Here is a 23,905-nt window from a genome sequence, read left to right as displayed (position 1 = left end):
AGTTACATGAAATGCTGGGCAAGAAACAGTAAAATCATGCAGATGAACATTTAGCTTCAAGATTAGTGTTACCAGCGGAATTTTGGGAGTTTTGATTACGGATCAGTATATATGACACTGAGCCTGCTGGCAGTCAACAGGATCTACCTGTCTCAAAGGGGAAAAAGAATCTTTGCTCAGGAGTCAGCAGAGCTTTAACATAGCTTTACAGAGGAATAGGGACATAGCTAGGCTTGACAGAGAAGAAGTGTGGGAATGGGAGAATTTTAGCAACCACCCAAGTAGCAAAAGGAGGCTTAAGAAGGGATACCTCCAGCAAGAAGAAGCATCCAAAGACATAACCACAAGACAGGACTATGGAGAATTCCTTTCCACCTCTACTTGGATATTGACTCGATCAAATACTTCTATAAAATGAACACACAGAATATGGGGATCAAACAGGAGGAACTTGAGATCCGTGTGCAGTCACAGGGTTTTGATCTCATTGCAGTTACAGAGATGTGGTGGGACAGATCACATGACTGGAATCATAGAATATCCTGAGTTGGAAGGGATCCATAAGAATTATTGTAGTCATGATGGAAGTGCAGCTATCAATAGCTACAGGCTGTCCAGAAGAGATGGGAGGAAGGAGAGTCAGAAGGGTTGCCCTCTAAGTCAAGAGGTGGATTGAGTGTGAAGAGCTGTCCTTGAAGAACAGCCACAAGCAGGTCGAAAGCCTGTGGGTAAAAATCAAAGACCAAGGCAACAAAGGGAATCTTGTAGTCGGTGTCTACTACAGGCCACCTATCAAGGGGAGCCTATTGATGGAGCCTTTCCCTCCAGCTACAGGTTCCTGTCCTGATGGGGGACATCAACCACCCTTACATCTGCTGAAAAAGTAGCACAGTAAGCTGTAGGCAATTCAGGAGATCCCTGGAATGTGTGAAGGATAACTTCTTGACCCAGATAACAGACAGTCTTATCAGAAGAGGTGCATTACTGTATCTGTTGGTCACTAGTACAAGTGAGCTTATTGGGGACGTCAAGACTGGAGGCAGCCTAGGCTGTGGTGGTCATGCATTGCTGGAGGTCACAGTCCTGAGGAATATGGGACAGATAAGGAGTAAAGTTAGGCCCCTAAACTTTAGGGAAGCAGAATTCCAGCTCTCCAGGGACATAGTTGGTGGGATCCCCTGGGAGACCGCCCTTGGGGACAAGGGCATGGAACTGGCAGATCTCTAAGGAAGCCTTCCATAGAGTGCAAGAGATAGCAATCCCAGGAGCAAGAAATCGGGCAAGGAAGGTAATAGACCCACACGGCTGAGTAAGGAACTGCTGGTCAAACTAAAGGGAAAGAAGCAAATGCATATACAGTCGAAGCTAGGACAAGTAACCCAGGGAGAGTACAGAGACAAAGTACAGTTGTGTAGGGATGGCAAAGCTGGAACTGAACCTGGCAAGGGATGCAAAGAATAACAGGAAGGGCTTCTAAAAGTATGTTAACCAGAAAACAAAGGTCAAAGAAAGTGTACCCCTGACCCACCTCTGATAAACAATGCTGGAAGACCAGTAACAGTGGATGAGGGAACATGTGATTATCAGTGCAAGTATAATTTTTTTCCCTGATAGTTGGGGGTGATAATGAAATAAAAACAGATGAGTACAAACTGGACATGAATGTTTCTAGCTGACAATTCAGGTTAGGGTTTCTAACTACCACAGTGCGAGGTTTGGAACGAGGTTTCCAATAGGATTAGCTGGTAAACCAATATGTATATACATATACGTATGTGACAGCACAAGAGTTAAAAAAACCATTTTGCCCAAAGATGAGATAGTCATGAGGGGCTGACTGCACACTGTTTAGGAAAGACAGATCAGGAAGGCACGGTGGTGGAGTTGCCCTCTAGGTGAGGCAACACTTGGAATGTATCAAGCTCTCTCTTGGGGTGGAAGACAATCAAATCAAGAGCTTATGGGTTAGGATAAAAAGGCAGAGTAGTAAGGGTCACACTGTTGTGGGTGTTTGCTACAGGCTGCCTGATCAGGAGGAGGAAGTGGATGAGACCTACAGGCAACTTGAAGCAGCCTCAAAGGCACTGTTTCTTGCACTGGAAGTTGATGACAGCTTCCTGTCACAGGTATTGGAAGATCCCACAAGGAATGGTGTGCTGCTTCACCTATATTGACAAACAGGCAAGGCCTTGCTGGAGATGTGAAGGTTGGAGGTAGCCTTGGCTGTAGTGACCATGACACTGTGGAATTCAGTATCAGGCAAGTATGAATTAAGGCAGCTAATAAGATTGTAACCACAGACTTCGTGAGAGTTAATTTTAGTCTCTTTAGGCATCTTCTTGGAAGAATCCCACGGGAACAAGTCCTGAGGGAAGAAGAGTCCAAGAGAGCTGGTTGATAGTCAAGGATTACTTCCTCCAGGCTCAAGAATCATGCATCCCAGTGAGCAAGAAATTGGGCAAAGGAGGCAAAAGATCTGTGTGTATGAATAAAAAACTCCTGTCATTACTCAAGCACAAGCAGAAAATACACAGGAGGTGGAAGCAGGGTCAAGTCATTTGGAATGAATATAGAGAGGTTGTCAGAGTAAGTAGAAATGATACAAGAAAGCTCAAAGCCCATCCGGAATTAAATCTGGCCAAGAATGTCAAGGACAACAAGAAGGTCTTCTTCAAATATATCAATAACAAAAGGAAAATAAAGGATAGTGTGGGCCCATTACTGGATGGAGGGGAGACTCACCATAGCAAGGCCACTCATGATCACCTTTGAAAGGTTGTGGAGATCAGGAGAGGTGCCTGAGGAGTGGAAGGAAATAAATGTCACCTCAGTCTTCAAAAAGGGCAAGAAGGAGGACCCAGGGAACTATCAGCCAGTCAGCTTCACCTCAGTCCCAGGAAAGCTGATGGAGTGGCTCATTCTGGAGGCCATCTCTATCCACATGGCGGCCAAGACGGTGATCTGCCTTGACTTCAGCGAGGCTTCTGACACTGTCTCTCACAACATTCTCATAGAGAAACTCAGGAAGTGTAGACTGGATGAACAGACAGTGAGGTGGACTGAGAACTGGCTGAATGGCAGATCCCAGAAGGTCATAATTAGCGGCAGAGGGTTGAAAGCCTGTCAGTGGTGGTGTCCCCCAAGGTGCAGTACTGGCACATTACTGTGTAAGTGGTTCATCAATAAATTGGATGAAGGGACAAATACCTCCTCAGTAAGTTTGCTGATGACACAAAACTGGGAGGAGTGACTGATACCCCAAAGTGCTGTGTAGCCCTTCAAAAGGACCTCAACAGGTTTGTGAGATAGGGCAGAGAAGAACTGCCTGAAATTCAACAAAAGCTAATACAAGGTCCTGCACCTGGGAAAGAATTACCCCGTGTACCAGTACAGGCTGGGGGCTGACCTGCTGGAAAGCAGCCCTGCAGAGAAGGACCTGGGGTTCCTGGTGGACAACAAGCTGCCCATGATCAAGCCCTGTGCCCTTGTGGCCAAGAAAGCCAATGGTGTCCTGGGGTGCCTTAGGAAGAGCATTGCCAGCAGGTCAAGGGAGGTAATTCTGCCCCTCTTCTCAGTCCTAGTGATGCTGTATCTGAAGTGCTGTGTCCAGTTACGGGCTCCTGAGTACATGGAGCTCCTGGAGTCAGTCGAGTGGATGGCAATGAAGATGATCAAGAGACTGAAGCATCTTTCTTATGAGGAAAGGCTGAGGCAACTGGGCCTGTTCAGCCTTGAGAAGAGACAACTGAGAGGGGACCTCATCAATGCACACAAGGAAGGACATCAAGAGGTTGTAGCCAGGCTCTTCTTGATGGTGCCAAGGAACAGGACAAGAAGCAACGTTCAGAGACTGATACAAGGAGATTCCACCAGAACTTTCACCTGAAATACTTTACCATGAGAGTGACTGATCACTGGAAAAGACTTCCCAGAGAGGTTGTGGAGTCTTCCCTCACTAGAGATATTCATGGACAAAATCCTATACAATGTGCTCTAGGATGACCCTGCTTGAGCAGGAAGGTTGGACCAGATGACCCACTGTGGTTCCTTCCAACCTTACCCATTCTGTGATTCTGTGATAACCTCAGCTAGTAAGTTTATGGCTGCACTTTCAACCACAAGGCTGTTTTCTCTGTTATTGTCTTCTAAGTACCTGGATTTGACCTCCAAGTTCTGTGACACTTTTTTTTTCTTTTTTTAAATATAAGAAACCTAGAGTACATAAAGTATTTATCCTTAGCATCTCGTTTTGTTCTCTCTTCCATATGACCCTTGAGTGTATATAATAACTCTGTTTCAACTCCTAGTACAGTTAGTGCAGCTGTGGGAACCTAACAGTCGACGTCTACAATATCGATACTTACTGCATTCGTAATCCAGAGAAAGGAGCCAAGGAAATAAGTACGTGAGGAGATTAGAATACTTTACTGTCTCCATCTTAATAAATAAAGGCAACTTTTCTCTCTCATCATAAAGTGAAAGGAGCCACGCAAAAGGAAAACAGTACGCTCTTCTTTAAAACATAAGTGTTTGAGCCAGAAGCAGGCTTTTGGGCAAGTCCTCAGAGATCAAATTTAACTTCACCCCTGGAAAATGTAATAATTTCCCTTATTCTTCTGTAAATATTGTATGATAGTTACAGTTTAATAAATTTTACTCATCAGTTTATACCACAGATCTTATTCATTCAATACTAATTAAAATGGGAGGCATTTCACAAGTAGCAAGGGAAACAACTCCTAAAGATAAATCACTGCTTTAGTTTACATTTCCCACAGCACAACTCACCAGGTCTATAATGTATTTTTCACTCTCTAGTGTTTGCTCAAAGACTCTCAAACACAATATAAATTCCTCTGTCAAACCACACAATTATTTTTACTAATCCATTGAGAATGGCAGAAGGTGAAGTGTTTGAACTGGGGCAGGCTGGTACAATAATCTAACAGTTCATTCAAGCAGGTGCAGGAAGTGTTATGCAAATTTCAGCTAACTTCTTTTTTTAATGCATGAGCACCTCACATTAATATTCCTCAGGCATAAAATTCATTGCTTTGACAGGCACCACTAGTCACCGGAGCAGTATCAACCCATACATGCTACAAATGGAACATGTTTTCCTAACTACTTTAGTTAAAAGGACAATAGCTATAAAAGACAACCTGGGTTTAATGCACAGAGGAAATAATCAAAAATAGCAGCCACCACCAGCAGAGATCCTTGGAGAGTTGGTCCTGCATTTGAAAGCTGTTTATTGAAAATTTTCTTCTGAGATAAGCTTGAAGGGCCTTCTGAAAAGCTCCAAGGAGAATTCATAGAGTATGAAGATCATCATTAAATTTGGGGAGTGAAAGTGTTTTCCCTGTCCACAGTTCATTCTTATTTAATTGAAAATAAACATTAGAAAGTTTTACTAGGATAAAAACCTGCTAATTACAGAAGCTAAGAAGCCTTCATTTGCATCTGTAAGATCCATTTTTTATAAGGTCCCAGCACAGAAAGTGTAATCAAGTCTTCACAGGCTCATAAGGCTGAGAAAGGAAGATCTGAGAAGATGGTTTTCACACTGAATACAGTCCTGAGACAGATCTCTAGTCTTCACGAATTGTCCCTACTCTGTCTGCAGCAGAAGATTCCAGCAGGAAGCCTAAAACTCATCTCAATACTGAACTAACAGCTGTACTCCACTGTTGCACACTTCAAGCAACCTTCTCACCATCATAGGCACTGCATGCCATTACTCCAAGCATGAGGTCATTCTTTCACAGTAGAGGCTCTTCTCATCCAACAGATACCCAACAACTGGTGAACAGACCCTTTCACTGATATCCGCAGTGGACTGACCATCAACAGCAGAGTCACACCATTGTCTGGGCTAACAAAAAAACTCACAGAGTCCAACACCCAGTGTCTCAATTGCCATCTTAAGTTCCAGAGACAACAAACAAGTAGGATAACTGCACCAACTACACTCAGTACCTCCCCAAGCAGCTGCCACTGCCCTAGACTCCAATAATCCTACAGACCAAGCTACTGTCACAACATATGTTTTTTGTCTCTTAGTTATGGGAACACGCAATTGACACTTCCTAAAGCATACAAGTTAAACCTAAACTTAGAAATACATGCTTTAAAAGGTGATTCTGAGGATGAATCAGAGAAAATGTTCTGTGTTGAGTAGGATGTAACATGGAAGTATATTTGTGAACAAATATCAAAGTGTTTATTGTTAAGACATTTTGAACAATTTTTAATTAACTAATTAACTAATTTTTAAAAACTAAGCCATAGTTTTTATTTCAGCTGTGAATTAATGAACTGTATTAAACTTAAGAGCAGCAAGAGCAAAGGTTTATTAGCTAGTTTACAAAAATCTCACAAAACAGCTAACATTGTGACTTACAGAAACACATGATTATAAAAAATAAATGGGTTTATAGGTTTTATATTGCTCTACCACATTTGAGATAAAAACATAATCCCAAAGGAGAAAAGTCTTTCCTGCATTGCACCATGGGTAGATCTGTGTTAAGTAGGCATAACACATTCCCATCCTGCCAAGATAGCATTTTACATGTATTGAGTTTAGGTGTAAATGACCTTGATTAGGTTAGGTAGAAATCAGCTCTTGTGTCATACGAATACAGGCCAGATACAGATGATCTTTAATAAATTAATACGAATAAATATTCCTTCTAGCAATAGGAGCTAATTCTATCCTATATAGGTAAATGAGTGAACAGCAGAGAGGAATATCACCCCACAGGTTTTCATTGAAATCCTCTCCATCCCAGTCCTCCCCAAGGAGAGAAGGATCACACTCCAAAGAACAGTATGGCTTTAAAAGTAGTAAATACTTTCTCAGTTATACAGCCTCTGTGCTTTACTAGACACACAGTCTTCAGATATGCCAAATCCTTGTGTGGGTTTCATTCAGTTACCTTGTGCATCTTGCTCTGTCATCTCAGTATATCTGAAGGTGTTGCTTGGTGCCCAGAGCAGGGTCTGGAAGGATTATCACACACTTCTCATGGAGTCATTACATATTGCCACAGTGCTAGGCAAGCCTCTCTTAATTTCCCTTGACAGTTCATCACATCCTTACAGTAAAACTCCTCTCTATCAACTTACAGGCATTGTGCCCCCATCACACAGCCTGGAGTAGGATTTTCCATGAACTGCAACTAAGCAAATTGAGATGCAAGCGTTTTAGCATTTCATATTACTTAGGTTTGATGTTATTGCTTAAGATTCTATTTAAAAATTTTAAGTAATGCAGAATGGTATTGGTATAACAATTAAGCTGAGATATTTTGATAGTGAGTTTTTGCTTCTGCTTTGTCTAAAATGCATGAAAATTATTTTAACTACAATTACATTATAGAAAAATAAAGCATATCAAACAAGCTCAGCTCATGTAAACCACCACACTTCTTGTGGTCAAAATATGCCACACTGGTAGCAGTTGATATGCACCACAGAAGTCCCCTCTTTGGACAGTACCATTCAAGCAAAATTACGTACAAAAATAATTTCTAAATGACTACTGATTGTTTTAGAAGAACCACATTTGTAAGTTATATTTTCCATCAGGAAGACATGTTTATATATGTTCTATCTGAATCCACAGTCATTTGTCACCTCTCATTAAACATGTAGATTTGACTCTTATCCGAGCTTACATGACAATTCTCTCTAAGAAAAGGCAAGTCTGACTGGAAAGATTGCAAAGTTATTTCAGAACCAATATCATAGCAAGTGAATAAGAAAGACTACTGAACGCGTTTCCAGTGTTGCAAAGGATCTCCCTATATATTCTATGTATTTTATGACATGCCAAGTAGTTTAACCAATTTGCCTTTCTGGACAACTGCCAGATAGCCAATCTTTGCTGATTCTGCCTTTATACACAGTTTATTTTGCAATTAAAGGAATAAAGCAGACTAGTACTAAAACCCTCTCCTCGCTCCAGCTGAGTTGAGAAATATCTACATTCACAATGCCACAAATTCCATTGTCCCAATACTTTATACCAGCACCTGAGCTTCACTGCAGGTGAGAGATGGCCAGTCTCTGGGTTTGCACATCTCGCTCTAATTCATGTTGGAACCAAAAAGACTCTCTGTTCAAAAACAGTCAGAGGAATAGCTGTAACCATGTTAAAGAAATTTGTTTTGTCTGACCAATTCTAGCTACTTCTTCAGCCTTTGCTTATTATAGACTGACTTTTTAAAGCTCTACACTGTGTAATTGTTTTTACTTAATTTTAGTCAGCTTTATTTTAACATACTGTGAAACATTTAAGGGATGCTCTCTGAAGTCACTTCTGTATTGGATTACACACTTCAAACCCACCGGCTCTATCACATTGAACATATTCAACATGGACGGGCCACCACCAAAAAAACACCTTTCCCGTCTTCTAGAAATTGTGACATGTCTTCCTACATACAAAAGAGTATAGTAGAAATGCAATATTACTATGTAATTCCACAATTTGCAAAGTACAAGTGAGAGAACAAAATCTGACACCTGCTATTGAACCTGACCAGTATCAGCACATAGAGCTATTAAGCTTCGTCAGTGAAACTGAACAGTTCAGTACCTGTGTTTTTCAGGGCTTTATGGTTTGAATTATGGTGTCAGAGCCTGGCTTTTAGCAACCAAACGATGCAATGAAAGAAGGTTTTACAGAAATATCTCCTATTTGTTTTTTAGCTTGCTACTGTGTGCTCTTGCCTCTGAGGGAAGGGTTTGAGAAAATCTTTTTGGGGGAGAAAGTGAAATATACTTAAGAAATATGGTAATGATTTTCTAAAATGCAAAAATTTTATTTCATAGCTACAGGTTTCATTATTTATTTAGTAGCTCATTCAGTTATTCTTAAAATTCTTCTAGCCCTGAACAACAGCTCCACTTCAAAAGAAAATCCACAAAAGCATTCAGAAAACTGGGTAAGAGCAACATTTTGTGCATGTGCTTGTCAGGGACTGATATCTCGTGTTATCCAGTGTTTGTTTAACAGCATCTTATCAATGATTTAATGAGCTGTTTGTTGGGCAGGAATTTTCTAAGAAAAAATGCCACAAAGACACAGTTTAAAAAGAAAAACAGTTGAATGGTAACACAAAAAGGTTGAATTGTATCTTCAGAAACACATTTATGCATGCTTATTCACTTTCACTTACCCATGAAAACAATGCACAGCCAACTCATGTAAGCACTAACACTGAAGCATACAGAATTACTCAGTGCCATTGTACAAGAGCTTAAATAGGCACTTGCTTTACATAAGTGCATGCTCCTCCCAACCTCTTTGCATATTAGTGCAGGCTTTGGGGAAAAAGCTTTCATCTATGTTGAAAATGCACAACTTAATGTCAGATTTTCTACTCCAGATTTTTCAGTTTGATTTTGTAATTAACAAGACTTCAGTTTGTAATACTTTTTAGAAACACTAACACACACCAAGTGCAGTCCTCCTTCTCATAACTTTATATGTGAACTTCCTTTCACAATGATGCTTTCTCTAAAGCACCAGGTAATTCTTGCCAGAACAGCTGAGATAGTGGTACAGAAAGCAGCTGGGTGCACAGCACAGAGCAAATCAATGTAATTATTTTAGCAGAAGCTACTAGCTATCCCCATTACTTATAAGAGGATAGGTAGAAAGTTAAAACACATCCATGCCTTAAAAATAGTGGATCCTCTATCTTCATTTACGGGAATTCATTTTCATTTCCTGGATCCTACTGTGAATGTTTCCAATGGACTGCACAATAGCTACAGTTTAAATACTTTTTAAATGAAGAGGTTTTGTTCAGTGTGGGGACGCTTGGTTTATTCTCTGGCACTGAGCATCTGCATTAGCTTCCCTGTGTGTATCCCTACACTTTCCACAGTTTGGGAGCTGAGAGCAGATGGAAAACAATTTACAGACCCTTAACAGCACTTGTTATTAGTGTTTGTTTTATGCACATTCATGTTTGAGAAGAGGGTTACTGGAAGAGCATTCCCAGACATAGGGAAGGAAAGCTCGTAGAGCATCAAGGAAGAAACTGAGTAAGGAAGACAGCCAAGCAAGCTAGAACAGATTCAAGCATAGCTGAATTTATATCAAGGGTCCTGTAACTTTTTAGTCACTCTTCTCTCCCTTCTCCATTTACTACAGCATTTCAGGATCTGATCTTTCATGAAAATAAACACCAGGGAACAACTTCGCTAAGTGATACACACAAAGTATCAACCAGTATCAACCAGTGTTGACATGAGCTCATATGTTTCCACTGAAAAGGCATGATAATGAAACAGGCCTGAGCCGGCCCACAGACCAGGTGAAAACTTCTCAAATAAATCATGTCCTATTGGAAACCAAACTGTTCAGAATACAAACCTTTTAGAGTGACCTCTTGCTCTCTCTGGTGGTACTACGGATCTTGCACAACTACATTCATGCTACCTTTTAGCCATATTTGCACTTCCATCTTAGCCACTCCTTAATTTTTTGAAAATTAGCATCCTGCAAGTAATCTCGTCTCCCTACTGAGTCTCAGAGAATGCTGGTTTTCCAGTGGACAGTGTGGAGCAGAGCAGAAGTGGATGCACAGAGAATCCCACTGATGCAGAGACAGTCATAAGTTCTCCTCCAGAATTCAGGAGAAAGGATACAAATTTCTGAATATAGATATAATATATATTAATAAAGCAGGAAAGCATTTTCAGTGAGAGAAAAAAATGCTGTTTATTCTGGGCATAACAGTCAGGCAGTTTAAACATACGCAGCTGTTTCAAATGCACCTTATAATTTCCCTAAAAACACTGCACACTACATAGATATATTATATACACAAAGGCATTTACATGTGAAGGAGAGCAAATTCCTTAGAGAAGTCACTCTGCAATGCAGCATAAATACCATACCACTGAGGTGGAAGTTGTTCGTGTTTCTTGCCAGTAGGTCAGTCAGCAATTCCATCTGTCTTTTTGACAATTTATTCACAGCTTCCCAATTCCCTTGTGGTTTCTTGTCCAGTGAAACCCCTTGGAATGCACCATGATTGCAGGTTGCCTTTTTTTTTTCCCTGTGTTGTGCAAAGGCAAGCCAGAGAGCAGTTTTTTTTTTCCACAAGACCAAATGCACGTTTCTTCATGGTTCCTTCCTATCACAGCTGATAAATTCCTGATTCAAAATTCATAGCAGCTCCAGCTGAGTCCCTCAGCAGTGGGTACTTTTTAAGAGGTGTTAAATAGTCTCACATCCCATTGGTTTCAATGGGAGATGGAGACGCCTGGCTCCTCCATGTTACCTGGCCCATGTATGGTTTGTAAACTGGAACCAGTTTCATGTACAAGATACACAACAGCACTATATAGTCTTTTTATTTTTGTTGGTTAAATAGAAGAATTCCAAAATAAGGAAAACAGTTTTACTCCGTCTTATCTTTACCCTGTTAGATCCTTCCATTCCTTGTTAACAAAAAGAAGTGTATAATGCCAAGATATGAGGTGGCAAGATCCAGGTGTTAAAATGACTCCATTTATATTGATAGACTGAATTCAGCATCCTAATCTTTATCCAAATAAAACTTCCAAGAATGAAATGACCATTGAGTGAAATCCTTATGCATCTGAGGGGGCCAAGGTTTTACCCCTGGAGCTCTTGAATATTCTGCTCTCAAAGAAGAAAGGGGAGGGAAATGCATTTTAAGGTTATACTAATACAATGTCATTTAAAATAGCTCACTGTTCAAAATATTTGCTAAGTAACAGAATGTGTGTTGTTTTAAGTAAAATTCCTTTTTGCTTTAAAAAATATTTTTAATACTTCAACACTGTATTACTAAATAAACTGACAAAACATCTCAGAACTAACACAAACATGCAATTTTAATGCCTTCTAATCACACAAATCAGCACAAGATTTTTGTACTTCTGCATGACCTTCTTCAAATTATCCTTCCATTTTGGCTGAATCAGAATGAGCATGGGCTATTTGACAAAAAACACTAAGTGTGTGAAATGAGGGGCCCTCATCGTTTCTGCCAGACTCCTCTTGACAGAATGATGATAGAAGCATCACATCCCTGGGAGAGTAAATGCAAACTGACAGGAGATGAGCCTTTAGATGTTGAATATAATCTTGAATTGTGCTTGAAGTGTCTTATTATCTTGTCTTTTGATGTCTGAAGGGGTGGCTCATTGTTAGAAAAAGGAAAGCCCTTGCACATCTTTGCCATCTTTAAAAATTGTTTGGCCTTTAACAACTGCTTTTCCAACTAATGTCCATTTCTCCTGACAATAAATATGGCAGGTCGTCAGCAAGTGACAAACAATTTACTTTACATGCCAAGCTTTTATGGCTTTTGAGAGCTCATGTGGAAGCATATTTTAAAAAGCACTAGGAAATTAGCACCATTACAAATGTTAAGATGGCTGTGTATGTGTAGTTCACTGTGTGGTTATTCATTACTACTGCATTTATGTTTTAAAGTCCTGTCTTTCCTGTATACAGACTGCTGTTAAAGTTCTTTATTTATCATTGACTAAAAATAGTCAATGAAAAATAAAGAGCAAGAAGCAATTTTCTTCTGCTCTAGAAAAAGCACTATTATAGATACAGTACATAGGTAATGCTTAAAATCATATTTATTAATCATAACAAATCAATATCAGTAGTAGTATGACACAGTTTACCTGTACTGCAGGCCCTCACAATCACATCACTGTTTTTTCCACCTTCAAGCAGCTCAACTTTTTTCTTTTTTTTTCAAACTTAAAAGTTTAATGACGAATCAGATCAATATGATTCCTTAGCAACTAAATCACAGGCACACTAGTTTTTCCTGTCACAGCACCAGTTTTGCGAAAGCAGTCAAGTTCTTTTTTCAGGCCTCCGTCACTCTGAGAATCCATAAGAATTCTCAAATGGATCATAAACTGTTAGAGGGTTCAGGTTATTGTATCATTATAAAAATGTATTGATATAGTGCAGATGACAAGACATGCAGCTCTTGCGCTAGTCTATTACAACCATCTGAATACCGTAAGAAATATCAGATATAAACAAAATAAAACAGTCAGCAGTAAGCTGTCTTTTAGGGAACACATTTTTATTTTTTTAAAACTGCTTTAAGCTGTTTGAAATACAGCAGTTGTATGAACCCACAGAAAAGAGAATACAAAACCAGAAGAATGTGTTATTAAAAATAAATAACGAAAAACCTAATTAGAGGCTAGAGATGTTTTTTTTAAAATCGTTGCAAGAAAGGGCCTGATTTTGCTCCTTATGATGAACATTTCACACCTCTGTCTGAGTTTTCAGACAGAGCTGAAACAAAACTCTCCCTGCACCCCTCCATCTCCTTTCTAGTAGAGCCCCAGACAGCCCCACTGCCACTACTGGGAGAATGCACCCTGTATTCAATACACTAAAAGCACACCAGCCTTTACAACAGTCAGGGGTCTGCCGTCATATGTGAGCTTGAAATTTGTAAAGTGCTATTCAAAATACATCAGCATCATATTAAACAAATGAGATAATGGCAGTGTGAGAAAGGCTTAACCCCCAAACTCAATCCCTTTGAAGTCCATGGTCACAAGCCGGAGTCCCACAAATCCAAAGTTGCTCATTGACTAGCACATCTCATCTAAGTAAACCTTTGCATCATCTGGTCCCTCTTTTAGTCATTGCCTCATAAAAGCAAGGAGATGTGGGGGCTGGGGAGGGGAGAGTGAGCAGGACCAGCTGATTGAAAGATTTTTTTTCTTGTCAGCAAATGTTATGAGAAGGTTCACTGTGCTCTATCCACACAGTTAAAATGAGGAGTCTCTGAAAGCAATGCATCAAATCCCAGCAACAGAGCCACACAAGAGTTTCCTTCACACTCTTCATAGCAGGAAAAAAAAAATCCCATCGACACCAACAACTTATGCAGATGCTTTTCTTGCCGGATATTATCACCCAATTTACTGTGCTTATGAGAGTAAAGTATATTCAATTAGTAGAAAAAATATTTTAAAATTATTTTCATTTTCTGTTTTCTTTCAGCTGTAAATTCCATTTTTCCTTCAGAGAGATTTGTGACTTGCAGTCCCAAATATTTATGATTTCAGGCAAGGAAGCATAAGAAAGGAGGAGAAATATCAAGCCTATACATTTATAGTCACCATTAAGCTCATAAATATCTACCTAATTTCCTTCCCCTCCTTTCAATCACTGTTGATTTCTCTAGTTATGTTTTTATTTTAGTAATAACTACTATTTGTGTTCCTTAATTATTTTTTTTAAATTATTTTAATCCACTCTACCTAAAACCTTCTCTGCCTTTATGGAACCTTTACTTATGTTTCAAGGCAGGAGGTGGAGCCTTTGCAATACCCATGCAAACCCGCACGGCATAACGGAAACCCACAGGAACCCCAGGACTAGTTCAAGAATTCATCGTTTGTTAAATATAAAGGCAGCATAATTACAGAGTGGTTGCTCCTTCCTGTCAGTATGTTTGCTTGGCTGATCTTAGCTCCAGAACATGAGAAGCTGTAGAGCAGGGGCTATGTGTGAGGTGGAGGCCACGAACCGGCTTGCAAGTACTGATAGGATGAATGCCCTGTTGAAACCTATAGTCTTCCTGCATATGTGATGGACAGTCAGCTGAGACCTGTCAGAATCTGGCCTCATGTTTATTCAAAGCATGGAGCAAACATGACATCTCTACACTGTGAGAATAAATCCTAATTGTATGCAAAAGAAAATGCAAAACCTGCCCCATATAGTATTTGCTCAAGAGATTAGACTGAACTCAAATGATTTTCTTCCTTTTGAGTTAATACTGTGTTATCTCATGAAATAATTACACATACTTAATAGTACAATAGATTAAAGTATGCCTTAAAGGATATTAAATGAGAACCAATTCTGGCTTCCTTTTTAAACAGAGGTTTTAGATCACCCTCTTCAAGGAACAAACTTCCCCAAACACTAAGATGCAAGCAAAGCATGGAACCCTAAAGAAGACCTTGACAGAGTAAAATGCATTTAAAGTAGACCTGGACAACAATTGCCCATGCACAGCTGTATGTGTTTCCAGCTGTGTGCACACACCAAGGGACAGAAGAGAAAGGAACAGCTCCAAACCTGGCTGTAAGGAAGGAGAAGGGCAGGCAGAAAAGGCTTTCATTTTTACTGACATACTTTACAAGCCTTGGTGTTTGTGGGGAGAATAACAGACTAGGTTGTGGGTTCAGTGCACTCTGGGAGAAGACTTCCTTTATCTTCTGCTGGAAGGAAACTGAATGCTAGTAATTCTTTATTCAACAACTTAAAACCAAGATTTTAAAATGTGAGACTAGGTCATAGGAGACTGAGCTAGAAAATGAAAATGACTTAATAGAATCTCCAACATTCATCAAACCATACAACCACCATCTGAACGGAAAAGCACAAAGATGTTTTTAAAAGCTAGAATTATAAAAGCTAGTATTAGTGGAGTTCTATAAACTCCATACTAGCTTTCAAAGGATTAATCTAATTATAGATTGCTATAGCAAATGCTGTTCTTAATACCAAAAAAGTCTTTATTTCTTATTTGTGTAACATTTGAATATTTGGTGTAACATGGAATTGTTTTAGGACTCTAAATTTTTTTATTGCATTAAAATAATGTATTTCTTATTTCCATCACCCTGGATGACAATTTATATATATTAAATATATATATATTTCACTTTTGTAATCACTTTCAAGTAGTGGGATTACTCTGTATTGTGAAATGTAACATTCTCCTTAAGAGAACTTCAAACTGTTCAGAAATTAAAATGATGGTTTACCTTTCTGAAAAAAAAACAAACAGGACAACTGAGAAGAAAAACAAAATTCCCACTCTCCCAACAACTCTTCTTGTATGTTCTAAAATAAAAACAGAAATTCAAACAACTTTTAAGCATAGACAAGCAGCAGTTTAGTGTTAAAAAACATGTTTTAGAGTGATGGGATGTGCATTGTCCATTGATTTGGTAGATACAGATAGTCCTGAATTCTAGAGAACAAACCCAATATCAGTCTCTCTGGAAACAACAGGCTCTACTTAGCCAGACAGTTGAAGTACTATTCTTCTCTAGATGACCTCTGCTTCTAAAATAAAAGGGCTTAGTCCTGCTTCTGAGAGCATCAAAGCAGTATCACAACATAAAGCAGGACACGTCACAATACAAATCTTCCTTTGTTTTATATTGATATTGATTGTTATTTTTATAAAGAAGAGAAAAAGAAAGGTGGAAAAAGAGAAAGGGAAGACTTTATGTTAAAAAATATCAAACCATTTACATGAAAAAATAATATTCCTGTTGAAACATGGGAAGTATGACACATTTCATTTTATTCTGGTTTTGTCCCTGTTTAGCATGAGTTTTCTCATTTCATCATTTGAATGTAACGTCTAACTCTGAGCTTGTCAGAATTTATTTTGTAACTAGCAAAATAATGTTATTTTGATAGTACTAATGGTAGTACTAGTGGTAGCGTATAAAAAGTGAGAAAATAAACCACTAATGGAAGAAATATTAATATACTGAACATGCTATTAAATCAAAGTGTAAAAAAATATAAAGCTGATCTTCCCATCCTTTGACCATCTTTAGCTAAAAATAGGGACCACAGGTGATGGATGTAACAGAAGAAACAGTTTCACATGGAAAAAGAATTAAATGAAAGAAGAACCTCTAAATGACAGAAGGAGCAAAGCCTAGAAAGACAACACAACAAGGAAAACCAAGTACTACAAGGATCTTAAAGAGAAAAATGATCCACAGGAGAATGGCAACTGTTACTATGAGCTTCCTACAGCTACCTCTGCCTTCGGATATTTTTAAAAAATTTATTAACCTGACAGCAGGAATTTTTATACAGATTGCCCCCTGACGGGGCCAGTTTGGTATGAGCACTTGCTACCTCTTTGTTTAGCATAAGGAAATCAAGAGAGGTGTTAAGTGGTGCCATATGCACATTTGGTCAAATGTAACTTTGGTCCCATCTGCCTCACCTGCAAATTTCCATGGAGAACTTGCCTAATCATTTGAAGTCCAATAGAAACATCCTTTTCTCCTTCCTTCTCTTTTCTATGCTTGCTTCCTTTTTAATGTGCAAGTGTCTGATCTATTATTAATCTCAAAACACAAACCGGCAAGGATCTCAATCAAAGAATGTAACAGTTCTTTCACAAATTACCTGTTTACTGTCTAGTAGCCAGCAAGTCTCCTTTGAAACAGCCAGTCATTTATGTTGCTTTTAAACAAGTTTGTTGTTATTTTTATAACTTCAAAGACAGGAAGAAGAAAGATTTACTAATTAAAAATGAGCCATTTGTCATTCAGTCGTACCAATTACATACTGGGATTTAATTCTTTTTTTCCCTCATTCTCTAGTGTTATTCTGTGTACAAATACAGAAAATCAGACTTCAAGCCATTTAAGAAACACATAACACATACTTTGCTCAAAAACATTTAGTAAAGAAGTAATTTGAAATTCAGGAGAACAAACAGAATTCTTTTTAAAAAAGAAACACAATTAGCTTTCTCTCTACTCGAAATATCTTTTGTTGTTTGATTGATTTCTTTTAAAATAGGCTGTCTTTGTCACAATTCAGGGACAGCAACAAGAGACTTCTTTATTTCCATACAGGCAAGGGAAGTGGGACTGCAACATTTGTCCTTCATCAGCCCAATATTGCTTTCATCAAACGTTAAGGGACTAAGTGTCTGGTCTTCTCAGAGTCGAAATGTATGTGCTAGCATCACCACAGCCTGAGATACCTGCAATACCTAAGCACAGCAGGAACGCTGAGCTGAGGATGGATTTTCTGTCTCACCGTTGCATCATGCTTTGCATTTAAGTAGCCATAATATTTTTTTAGGCTTTAATTGGCATTTACTTCCCATTCACAAGTGCATGTCCCACTGACAGAGCAAGAACTCTCCCAAGAAACCAGACAATAACATTATTCAGAGTAGTGATTCGAGTCCCTAACTATTTGCAAATACATATTTAAAAATGTTCATGTCAAATATATCCTTCAGAAATAACAATCAATCACATAGCCAGACCTCCAGGTTCTTTGAGAACTTATTCATTATTTGAACAAGACACTATTACATTTTAGAAAATGGGTTTAAAAGCCTGTATGATGATCCAGTTCTGTAAACATGCCACCCATTCATATTTCTCATTGGCACAGTCTTTGTAATGAAATAGTGTTCCTAATCCACAGATTACTTGCTTTAATAAAATATCACACATTCAAGCACTAGCAGAATCAGTCCTATGACATGAATAACCTATACTGTCTCACAACAAAGCATCTGCAATGTGGAAATTACTGAATAAAATTAATGTGAAGAGACAAGAATCTTTATATGCAGATTGAACATATTTCAAAACTTTGCTGCATCTAAAAGAAGGCTCTGATTTTAATACAGAGACCACTTGGGCCATGAACTTCACTGTCAGTACAGTGAGCTTTAAAATGCATGAAGAGCAACACACATTGCTTTCTTCTACTGAAATTACCAAACCTTATCAAAGTGTTCCTGATGGACAGAGATCTCTTATACGTCTTTAAAATTTGAGGATATAACCAAACCACTGAGAATCATCCTTAAATACACTGATGAAAGAAAAGCTCATAGTCCAAATGCCCCCAAAGGCTAGATACACTGTTAAGGATGATAATGTGAGCTTCCTCACAGCAACCTGGCAATGACCTCTGCTTTGACCTGTAGAGAGCAATGTCTCAAGAGGTAAAAGACAATTTAGTCCTTTATTCTTCATAACTGAAATTATTCCAGTGCCATAAATTCTAATCAAGGCAACTCCAATTTAAAAACAAACAAACAACAACAAAAAAAGAAAATTATAACATATGTTTCTTTACAGAGTAATACAAGGGATCTACTAACAAAACATAATCAGCTAGAAACAACTTCTACCCTGTTTCTCTGCAGCATGTATGGTTACACATAAAGATGCACACAGTTCTGAAACATGGGTAACAAAATGGGAAAGGAAAATAAAAATCCTAAAGCCAACACAGGGGTTTGAAAACAAAACCTTGTTTATGTAAATGTGTGCAGATTCATTTAACTCCCATAACCTCGCTCCATATTTCAAGCATACACAGCATTATGAAAAGATCAAAAGCCTGCTAATGAACCAAAGAAAACCAGAGTCTTCAGATCCAGCCAAGGAATCCTAAGATTTAATTTCACTGGAACAAAACCTTGCCAGCAAAGTGAAAAAAAAAAAAAAGGTTAGCAGTCAATTTTTTTTGCTGTCCAGCAATAATTAAATAGGAAGCACTTGTGCTCCACAATTATAGGCTTGGTATTGCCCTCACTATATACTTACAGCTTTATTTATTTTGATAAGTTCGATGCATAGAACTACAGCCTCAATCTCAATGAGCAATTTTTTATAATACAGTAAAATTACCTTAATATCGGTGCAAGTGCACTCCCAGAATTTTTTAACCATCTATGGTTATATAACTAATTATGCCACAAATTGCCATCAATAAAGGATTAATTAAGGACTGGATCTAACTCCAGGAAAGTCAGACTGAGTCCACAGGGGCTTTTGATGCTTGGACTAGCCACTTCATTCTTGGGATTTTTACTGTACAGAGAATTTTATATACGACACGCCCCTGGTGTCTATACTAACTTTTCAATCTCAACAGTTTATTACACAGATAAACATGAAAGGAGTTCTTCTTATTCTAAGGGTTTTTCAGAGAATACTTCATAACTTATACTAAACCTGTTTGAAAATATAGTATAAAACGGCACCTAGGATTCATTAATTTAGGATCAAATCCCAGGGTTCTTAATCAAGAGAAAATACTACTTAACATTAACAAAAGCTTTCTGTAGTTAGCACCATGGCATTTGACCTGGGTTACTACTTTGAAGCATATTGCAGAGTAAGACAAGTTGATTCGAAAATGACACCACCTGGAATGTCAAGAGCCAGACTCAGTTTTTCTGTTTCTTAATTACATCCTATTGTTAAAATAGGAGATATTACTTCACAAATATTTTAAAGATTAAATAATACACTGCAAGATCTCCTGCAAAGCAACTTTGCTTCATACTGTACAGCAAAACTGCAATTCCTGTAACCAAAGCACTGTAGCTATGCTAACTACACATTTCAAAACTGTATTTCTGAGTTAGTATGTTTCAGGATAAAGTCCTTTACCAATATTTTGCACTTCAGAAAGTATTACTGACCATTTTTTCTACTATTTTCTTGTTTCATATGACTTCAGTATCAAAAGTCTTTTGCATGCAGATATGCAGATTCCAAAAAGTCCACTGGTATAAAAGCGCAGGTGGAGGATTACAGACCTCCAGACTACAGGACAGAATTCTCTTTCAAAAAGAAACAAATTAAAAAAAAAAAAAAAACAAAACACAAAAAACCCCCACAAAAACAAACAAAACAAAGAAACAAACCAAATCACCACCACCAGGAGAAAGAAAGCCGGCAAACAAGAAGCAAGCACAGCCCCTTTAATCACAGCTGCTCCTGTCATTACTCACAGGTAACAACTGCACCACAGTGACAAAGTGCATCTTCCCAAACACCTGTACACCAGTTTCAGGTGGGAGCTATTTCAGATCATCAGAAACTACTTATGCTGGTATTTCTCATTTGCTTTGTCACCGATAGCAAAGCACCCAGAAGAGAAACAAAAGTGTACCGCATCTTTTCAAAAATAAGTACAACTAATCGTACTCCTGCCCTTTCCTCACTGGCATCAGGTACCAAAGAAGTGCCATTTTTACAATTAATTGCACTATTTGCTACCAAAATAAAAAATAAATACCCACTGTTTCTATGGCATGCAGTGAAATACCAAAACAAGGAAGTCTGAGAATAAGGAGGTGGATTTTAGGAAAAAGTACAGGTAAGCAATGCAGGTGTTTGCAGAAATAAACTCATCCATCAAAAAAAGCTAAGCAGAATGTGTTCAGTAAAAGAGAATAAAGCTCTTCACATCTCATCATTCAACTCCGTTCATCTATGTGAAAACAAGGCTTGTGAAATATTGCTAACATCAACAAGACTCTCAAATGTTGGTCATTCATTCCAACTAAATCAGTACACTATTTTCACAAATTTTTCAAAAAACATGAAAGCATCAATGTAGAAAAACTTTGTTCTCTATGGACCTGTCTCATCTCCTTGACTTTCTAAAATGCTCCTCCCTCTCCTGCTTAACAGATTGGTCTATATTTGTGTATCAGAACTTTAAACAAAATGACACATTTATTTTTAGTGTTTACTGCAAATCTGTCTCAAGAGATGCATCCGTGACATAATGGCTAATCATCTTTACTTTACATTTGCTCAGTTTGATGCTCAAATTTATCAAAATAGGCCGTGTTCTTTACTTTTATGTTCTCAAAGTTACTAAAATTAATTGACAAGAGTTGCTGCTAATAGATCTGTAGTATCTGTCATAATTGTAACAAAACCTCAATAAATGGTTCATGAGTTCATGTTGAGGCAGTTGAACTATTTCTCCTACTTTTCTTACTTGGGAACATCTTTTTAGCAGAATAAGAATCAGGCTAGCAAACATCTCACCAATACAAACAGCACAACATATTAATTTGTAGCTTTTTCAATAATGCTTTTAGGGACATAAATTATATTTTCAGTCTAGAAAGAGACAAGATATGGTTGCATATAATTTCTATATCACACACAGCAACTCTAATGAAAGTATCTGTATATATTTCACTACCACTGTAGAACATCCAAATGACGATGGCTAAAAAAATATCCTGCCCTTTATTAGAAGACTTGCCTGATCTAAAACCAGCAAACAGACATTTTCACTCTTCCCAAATTAAAAGCCCATTTTTTGCTTTGTATATGCCTTGCTATATTTAATAGATGCATCCTAAACATTTGAGCAAATAAAATGTAAACAGAGCTGAAGATATTTATACTATTCTAGACAACTAATAGCCCTCTGAATTTTACACATTACAATTCTTTCCTGGATGAAATAGGCTAAAACAATTATTATATGCTTTTTGAACATTCAAACTGCTAATGGAAATTATGCTTTCCATGGAAACAATGATTACTAAGAGGGTGCTTAAAATGGATGTGATATTCAGTAATGGTCATCACTGCAATTGAGAAATTAAATTTTAGGATTTTTAATTATTATGATTTTCCCATATCTGTACTGAAGCTATTTAGTCAAACATTTTGTGCTGTATCTATCAGTGATGGGTAAAGAACATTTTAATATAAAATTGCAGGTATGCCTTTGTTTTAAAAAAAATCTTGCAGCTGTTACTGTAGCTGGAATACTGAAATCTGAACACTCTTACAGATTTCCTTACAGATTATGAAATCAAAACTTGAACCTTAGAAAATGGGCTCTCACCCTCACTCCCTTAAAGCTGCATTCCCTTTAAACAAGATCGTTTTGCCTTCAACTTCCACCTATAGAATAATGAAAAATAAGGAAAAGCTCCATTTCTATTAAGGTTTGTCTCAGGTCACAAATGGAATTAATTAAAAGGACTCTTTTAGGAGTGCAGTCCCTCTAAACCCAAAATGTCACAATGTACCATACAGTGCTGCTCCAGCTCAGGCATCTATCAATATCTATCACTCAAGCAAGCACCTCAACAGCTCTGCTCCCTTTTCTGATTAGAGATCAGAGTTGCTTGAGTTGGCTTACAGGGTGTCATCTGTTTGAATGACAGATGTTTGTGTTGGAGTGCCACTCTTGCTGCTTTGTTTTGATTGTGAAAGGTTACACTTATCTGGCACAATTCAGAATATTCAAAAATAAATAAAAATTGAAAAGGTAATTTCTCATTCCACGGGGTTGAGAAGAAATATTTAATTTTTAATTTAAATTCCAAAAACCTTAGCTCTACATGCAATACCATTGCTAGTCTTTGTTTATTCAGTACAAAGTGTTTTCTATGAGAATGTTTAGTTTCTCTTCAGTCAGTTTTATTTTTACCATTTAAAATTATAACTTTTCGGTTTAATCCAGCCTCAGAAAAGCTGGTAGCATGTGAGACACACCAGCACCTGATGCAATAAATGTTAATTAAGTACTTGAAGAAAATGATCCCCGTCTCTTATTTTACATTAGAGTCCATGGATCTGAAAAAAAGACAAAACATCTGCAACTTGCATAAAATATGTTCGTTGTTAACAAAAGTTTTCAGGACTGATGTTGTCATTCTGGTGACCAGTTGCAACGGGAGCAGAGGGCTATATGCTTGCATGCTCCAAGCTACTCCTTCCTACTTACAAGAAAATTGAGCGAACAGAGAAAAAAAAAAAAAAAGAACAGGGGGAGATTGCTCTTCCGGACAACATGGTAGCAGTGAAATGAAATACCTAGACAGACTTACCGAAGAGCTTGCTGGGAGTGTCCTCGCTGTCATTTGATTCCACAGGCGCAAGCAAGGGCTCATTCAGCTCGTTGTCTGAAGTAGCTGCCTTGTCCTCACCTCTCAACTCTGCATTCATTTCACTCCGCAGTGACAGCAAGGGCTTACTGACTTGTCCAGCTATCATTGGATCCTAGGATGGGGGAAAAAAAAGAGTGAGGGGGAAAAAAAAGTGGCAGCTTTGGTGTACGTGTACTGTCTCTTCCACTCCCTCTCTTACACACACACACACACATACACACTCTCTCTCTCTCTCTCTCTCTCTCTCTCTCTCTCTCTCTCTCTCTCTCTCTCTCTCTCTCTCTCTCTCTCTCTCTTATCTCTGGCTGCTCCTGCTGTTATTGCTGGCTGCAGTCAAGTGAAGAGCTATTACAGATCCAATGAGTTTTCCATTACTCCCCACCCTATTAAAG

The 23,905-nt window shown here is 38.2% G+C and overlaps 1 protein-coding gene across 8 annotated transcripts in view; it reads right to left on the bottom strand.

Moving 5' to 3' along the window:
* Positions 1-23,905, bottom strand: part of POU6F2 (POU class 6 homeobox 2) — a 351,339-nt gene that overhangs the window by 231,520 nt on the left and 95,914 nt on the right. For all 8 annotated transcript variants that reach the window (XM_032679951.1, XM_032679961.1, XM_032679969.1 and 5 more), the window contains one exon: positions 23,454-23,625. In XM_032679951.1, the coding sequence (XP_032535842.1) occupies positions 23,454-23,619 (166 nt within the window). In that variant the 5' untranslated portion in view covers positions 23,620-23,625. The remainder of the gene's footprint in view (positions 1-23,453; positions 23,626-23,905) is intronic.

This window comes from Chiroxiphia lanceolata, chromosome 1, assembly GCF_009829145.1.
Source record: "Chiroxiphia lanceolata isolate bChiLan1 chromosome 1, bChiLan1.pri, whole genome shotgun sequence".
Lineage (NCBI taxonomy): Eukaryota > Metazoa > Chordata > Aves > Passeriformes > Pipridae > Chiroxiphia > Chiroxiphia lanceolata.
The sequence above is the reverse complement of the archived record's forward strand: the minus strand, read 5'-3'. Positions and strand labels throughout refer to the sequence as shown.